This window comes from Camellia sinensis, chromosome 10 (assembly GCF_055761805.1).
Source record: "Camellia sinensis isolate YWXY chromosome 10, ASM5576180v1, whole genome shotgun sequence".
NCBI classification, from domain to species: domain Eukaryota; kingdom Viridiplantae; phylum Streptophyta; class Magnoliopsida; order Ericales; family Theaceae; genus Camellia; species Camellia sinensis.
In genome coordinates, this window is record NC_138970.1 from 46,904,541 (window position 1) to 46,911,705 (window position 7,165).

Below are 7,165 nucleotides of genomic sequence, written 5' to 3' on the forward strand. Positions count from 1 at the left end.
GGAAGAAATAATTCTCCTCGTATAATCCTGTTGACCAAGTCCACGCTCCTCCGTACGACGTTGCTTTGTCACCTGAAAACACAAACGTGAGCTGGCCGGCGGGTGTGTGCCGGAAACCTCTCCGATGCTTAAGTTAGAAAACTTGACAAATAGACAAAGCTCTAAGTTCTTAGAAAAATTTGTGTTCAAATACCTCCTCCAAGGTGATGTTTGTGAGCTTTTATAGGTTTCCTGTGGCACAATCCTAGTAGGACTTGTATTTCTCCATGCAGAGTCCTCCTAGGATTCATACTCCTAAGGATAATGCTTATCCTTTTACACCCTCCCCCACTGCTTAAACCAAGTGGGATGGTTTTTACTTTGGCCGAACTACTATAGGACCGAACTAAGGATGAGTTCGGTTTATTCAGTGGCTCTGCATAGCCAAAGCTTATTTCGGTCATATAGTAGTTCGGCCAAAGTAAAAACCATCCCACTTGGTTTAAGCAGTAGGGGAGGGTGTAAAAGGATAAGCATTATCCTTAGGAGTATGAATCCTAGAAGGACTCTGCATGGAGAAATACAAGTCCTACTAGGATTGTGCCACAGGAAACCTATAAAAGCTCACAAACATCACCTTGGAGGAGGTATTTGAACACAAATTTTTCTAAGAACTTAGAGCTTTGTCTATTTGTCAAGTTTTCTGACTTAAGCATCGAAGAGGTTTCTGGCACACACCCGCCGGCCAGCTCACGTTTGTGTTTTCAGGTGACAAAGCGACGTCGTACAGAGGAGCGTGGACTTGGTCAACAGGATTATACGAGGAGAATTATTTCTTCCCCGTACTTTTTTTATAGTGCATCTTTATTCTATAGTCTCATCAATGTTGTTATATATGCGTTCATCTCCAGGGAATTCTTCCATCAATATTTCATTGATGTGATCTACATTGTCATTTTTCGGAGTCAAGATAGCCCGATTCATCATTGAAAGTGGATCTTCATTATAATCATTGAAATTTGAGAAGACAAAAGTGATAAGCTCTTGAAGTGGATCAATGTTTTTATTGTAAGGAAAAAGCATCACTTTAGGGATTCTGATAGTTTCAGGAGATATTTGTTGTTCTATGCCATTTCCTACAGAAAGCAAAAAATTACTAAATGCTAGATCATGCTTAGCCTGCATATTTTCTGTCAATTTGATCTTCTCTAATGAATGCCAAATGTAAGACATAACAAGCGTAGCATTAATGCATTCATTTTTTGTGCTCTTTGGCACAACAGGTAGCACTTGACGAAAGTCACTACCGAATACTACAACCTTTCCTCCAAATAGAAGATTGCTATATCTATGACATCTTTTAACAATTCATCAAGTGCTTCAATACTTTGTCATTTTGCCATCAATGCTTCATCCCATATTATAAGTGCAGTAAGTTTCAAAAGTTTTGCCAGGCCACTTTGTTTGCTGACATTACAACAAATTTTGCTTTCAACATCTATAGGAATTTTGAACTATGAGTGCACAGTGTGCCCATTAGGCAAAAGTGATGCAGCAACTCCGGAAGTTATAGTTGCGAGAGCGATCAATTTGTGCGTTCTTATTGTAGCCAAGATTGCTCGATATAGAAAGGTTTTCCCAGTTCCACTACGTACATTAATAAAGAAATATCCTGGATTTCCAGAAAGTATTGCATCAAGAATTTTAGAATATGCAAGTTGTTGTTCTGTGTTTAACAATGACACAGACATAAAATCAACCTCAGACACTAATATATTACGCTTTTCTATATCTTTGCAACAATCATCAGTTTCATCAGAAGGGACCGATAGATCTGAAAGATAAAAATTGTTCAATGTTCTTGCCCATGGGTTCAAGAGCAGAATTTATATCCTGCAAAACTCTAGAACAAATTTGCTCTGTAGATAATTATCCTTCTCTACAAAAATCCTCCGGCATTGTTCTTTCAAATTTTAAGAATAAAGCTTTTGGATCACGTGGACTACAATACACAAGTATTGTTGTGAACAATTGTTGTAATGAAGAAGGCATTTGAAAAGTACTTGCTTCTTCTAAGCACTTTTCATGAGTTTCATCATCCTCTAATAGACCATATCAAAGAGCATCTTCTCTTTATGTCACTTCTTTAACAGTTCTCAATTGGCGAAATGAAGTTGGGCACTGTATATGATTCAAAAATAATCACAAATAGTATGGTTCGCCTTCTCTTGGATTTGCAGTGATTATTCTTCCAATCACCTCCCATTACTTTCTTTCATTCCACATTCTATGTTGGCTATCCCAAACAAAGAATTCAGGAAATTCCTTGTATAAATATTTTCCTTCTTGAGCTTTTTTGTTTGTTCTGTTTATCACAAAAAACTCTGTCAACATTTTTCTTGAAAGAAATTCATTGTTAGCTAAAGAGCGCAAGTTATCTATCTTTCGAAAGCTAACAATTTGGCAATCTTCAAGGTGTAGTTACAAGCTTATCACAACAGGATTAATTTGATTAAAAAATAATTTGTATATTCTCCACATTGCTTCTGGAGGAGATATCCATCTTGCAGATTGAAAACATTGTGATCTTATCAATATCTTCATTACTGTGTTGGCCTACTATGTGGAATTCTATTTTGTCATGACCCTTGTATATGTATTTATACAAGTACTTGATAGCCTTAATAGTAGAGCAAATTTCCACATTAATGTGACAATCAAACTTTGCAAGAAGATATGGGTTGTAAGGAACAACCCATCGATTGTCCAACAGGTGTCCTCGAACTTTAACTATTTCATTACTGTTGCGCCGCATATAATTAGGGTATCTATCAGCTTTCATGGTTGTCATTGAAACAAAATCTCTAGGATAATGGTTCTTACATAGGCCATTTTTTCATACAAACATTATTTGTGATAACCCTGTTTTGTGTTATGTTAATCAGCCTTAATTATGATTGTGATTATGTGTTTAATGTGATTTTTAGTGGTAATTGTGTGATTATTCATGTTTTTGAAACTATATCTGTTCACCGTAGGAAAATCTATTCAACTTACTGCTATAATTTGAAAACTGAAAACCGTAGAGGTTTCAAAAATTGGAATTGTCTGTATCATTGTGATTAGCATAATTTTTAAAGCCTGTCATGAAATTTAATTAAAAATTGATTTGGTCTGAATTAATTTGATTAAACTGATTAAATTAAGCTCAATTAATTAGCCTTAATCAAAATTGATTAGGCAAGTATATAAAAGTGACTTATTTACACTTACAATCAGTTTTGAGCTCATTTCTCTCCTCTTGGTTGAAATTACACTCTAGAGAGAAAGGGAGGGTCGGTTCTAGAAAGAGGGTGAAGACAAATTTGTGGAATTAAGCAAGAAGCTTGAATTTGAGAAGGTTAATTCAAGGAGCTAGCTAGAATTTGGAAGATTTGAGCTCCTAGGTGAGTGATTGAACTCAAACTCATGAGTTTTAGTTTGTAATCAAGTGAATTCAAACAAGTTATATAATGAAGAACAAGAATTGAGTTGATAATAATGAATTTGAAGTTAATAAGTACATGCATGTAAGAGTTAGCCATATATTTGGCATGAGACATGTTGAATATGTAGAATTGAGTGTCAAATTACTCATGCATTTGTAGTTTTGTTGAGCTTTATGACCATGAGCATCATTTATAGCATTTGAAGTAGAATTGGAGAAAATATTTTACATGCATACATGATTCATGAAAATTGGAGGCTTAATTGCATGAGTTTTGAAATTACAAGCAGAGATTGTGATGATTCGAAACATGGTTCATGATTTTTGGTTAATTGATTTTGAATTACCCATGTTTTCATGCTAGACATTGCTTTTTTTTCCATAATTTGGTACAAAATATGCAAGCTTTGGACCTTTGGGAGTGTATTTTGAGCTTCAAACAGAATTCTGGAAAAACTAGAATTCGACCAGTCCGCTCGAGTGAGGAAAGTCTTGCTCGAGTGTGAAAATTTGGCTCCCAGAAGTTTTGCAAAAGTTGCATAGTGGCTCGAGCGACAGACTTTACACTTGAGCGAACCCTATTTTGCGACGACTCCCCGCTTGAGCGTCGAGAATCTCGCTCGAGTGTGATTTACACGCAACCAATACTTTTACAGACCAAAAGGGTCCGCTCGAGTGACCAAAGCTGCGCTCGAGCGGAGAGCATTGTTTTAGAAATTTTGAAAGTTGTTTTGTGTTTTGTTTTCCGTTCTCTTTCACTCCTAAACACTCTTAGGCATACATTGAGCATTGTAAATGACCTAAAAGGATAAGGAAGAGGCCTAAGAGAAATAAATAAATTAAGAACGGATTGAATCACTTATGACCTAATATGTTATGTAATGTGTAGGGTCAAGGGCAAGGGTAAATCCATCGGCAGAACACTGTGAGTAATATCTTAGTAAGGATATTTTGAGCATGTTACTTTCTAAATGCCTACTTTTGAATAAGCTTCAAGGAATTACTGCTTTGAATTGTGAACAAATGTTCATTGTACCAATGATTGAACGAGGCAATTTGCCGTTTGATACATTTGATATAAATGATTGGGCCAAAGGCCGTCTGACATGAATGATTGGGCCAAAGATCATTTGACATAAATGATTGGATCAAAGGTCATCTAACATGAATGATTGGGCCAAAGGCCGTTTGATATAAACGATTGGGCCAAAGGTCATTCAATATAAACGATTAGGCTAAAGGCCGTTTGACATGAATGGATTGGGACTGAGGCCATTTGATATGTTTGGGCCTGAGGCCGTTTGATGTACTAGATAGGAACATGAATGGGCCTAAGGCCGTATGATATGTCTGTTACGAATTTCATGCATGTAATTTCTTTACTTGATATTATTCACTGGGCTTTCGCTTACTCTCATTTATGTGCATGTAGGTGGGCAAAAAGAAGTCCAAACCCAGCCTTAGTGAAGAATGTGAGAGGAAGTCAGTTTGAGGAGTCAGCCTGAATGTCTCACACACGAGACTTTGTTTTTGTTCTTCTGTTACATCTTTTTCTATCTTAGTGAATACATTGGATCACCTATGTACATAACCTTTTTGTTTGGCTGAGTGCATATATGAAAGCTCCTGGATGTATAAGATGTTAATTCTATTTATATGTGTGAGTTATTATGGACTGTTTATGAAATGTTTTTCCTTATCATGTAAGCACAACTCATTGGACAAAATTTTTAAGTCTACTTCCGCTTTGGGCCCCTTACTACTATTGATATATGTTTAATCAGGTTTGAGGCCGTAAGTAATCTCTCGATAACCGGCCGGTTATGACCTTAATCCATAGGGTGGGTTTGGGTCATGACATTATTAGAATTCAAAGAACCACAAGGACCATGCATTTTGTGTTTGACAACCATTGAGTCCAAGTGTGGAAACTTTTCTTTGTCAGGCAACTCGACAGATATGAAATCATCAAATTTTTCTAGAGAATCTAGTTTATAACCTTGCTGAAGAATAAGAAGTAAATGATCATGAGGAAGGCCCCGTTTCTAAATTCGATTACGTATGGGAAAGCTGCAACTGGACCAAATATTTTTTTCTTATAACTTCATTTTTCAAGTGCTCAAATTTTCTTCTAAATACTCGAACAAGAAGATCAGGTCTATTTTGTGGCTCTTCATTTGGTAACAATGGTGCTTGATTTCACTCCAACTTGGATTGCAAGTCATGGTTAAAAAGATATCAGGCTTTCGAAATTGTTGCATTAAAGTCATGGCATCAATATAGTGCTTCCGAAGGTCTCTTGGATTACCTATAAATGAGCCTGGTAAAATAATTCTTTGATCAATATTAGAAGCTTTAGATTCTCCTGCTGTGATACTATCAACAATTCCTTGATACAAATCTGTTCTTATTTCATTATGATTTACTCTAAAGTAATCCAACCTTGAAGTTTCTACCTTCTTTATTATTTTTACGTTGAGCTTCTATTGATAATAAGTCATCAGCATTGGAAGCTTCTGTTGCCAACACAGAAAATTGACCATCTGAAAATTTGTTTTTGTCTTTTCTTGTTTTTTTCTTTACTCCTTGGTGCCATCCAGGTTCACCAAGAGAAAATAGCAATGGATATTGTAGTGGGTCATAGCATCCATAATAATACCGAATTCTTTCAGAATGACCTTGATGTTTTTGGACAATGATAATGCGCTCTTTATACTCAACAGTTTCATCATTCTCATGCCATATTGCAGCAACTTGGGATGCAGTAGGAGGATTAAAAGTTTGGGGATCTAAAGATGGATCAGCGCATATAAGTATATGATGAGTGTCTAGGTCAAAAACATCTTTTAAACTTCTAAAGAATATAGAATATGGATTTGAAGCAACAATATCAATTAGGAGAGCAATGATGTTTGGATCTAGATTGTCTGCAATCCTCATCCTATTTTGAACTTCATGTCCAATGTCAAAGAAATAAAGCTGTAAAGTAAGAAGGTTTATGATCTGAAGGATAAAGCTGATTAATATAATGATAAACCTGTCCTTGCACATGAAGGGTATAGATTCCTTTATTTCTACGCTCTAATTGTTTGTCAATGGTAACCCCGAATGAAGTGAAAGCAAATAAATTATTATAGGCACAAATGTACTTCAAGAAATGAAGAAAAATTTTGGAATGGCTTGTGAACAACTCATACAATTGAGACGGAATAACATTGGGACATAGTGCAATTTCCCCAGCAGAACAACAAAAACCATCTGGCTTGAGATCTTTTTTTTTTTTTTTTTTTTTTTTTTTTTTTTTTTTTTTTGCATTACAGAAAGAACAACATGATCTATTTGGTAAAACAAAGTCTTCAACTGGTATATCTCTTTTTGAGATTCTCTTCTTCTTTCTACAGCGTAGAACAAAGCCTATAGAGAGTATAAATATAATTTAAGAATTATTTTCTATCTAGCTGGGTGTATAATAAAAAAATAATAAAAGAAGTTGTTTAAGTACCATCTTCAATGTCAGTTGTTGTGTTATTCTGGAAATCATTAATACCTATATAAGATAAATGTATAAAGTCATAATGAGAAAGACTAATTATTATAATTAAAGAATAAAATAAAAATACTGTTGATGTATACATTGCAGAACTACTACTTCATCAAGTGTGCTAGATGTAGAACCTAAGGATTAGGAGAAGAAAAAAA

At 35.3% G+C, this 7,165-nt stretch overlaps 1 protein-coding gene across 1 annotated transcript; it reads right to left on the bottom strand.

Moving 5' to 3' along the window:
* Positions 1-843: 843 nt before the first annotated feature.
* Positions 844-2,821, bottom strand: LOC145800356 (uncharacterized). The gene is made up of 3 exons (XM_082890015.1): positions 2,587-2,821; positions 1,513-1,813; positions 844-1,327 (listed from the first exon to the last, which is right to left on the bottom strand). Exons 1-3 carry the CDS (start codon positions 2,819-2,821, stop codon positions 844-846), a joined length of 1,020 nt encoding a protein of 339 aa, XP_082746141.1.
* Positions 2,822-7,165: the final 4,344 nt, after the last annotated feature.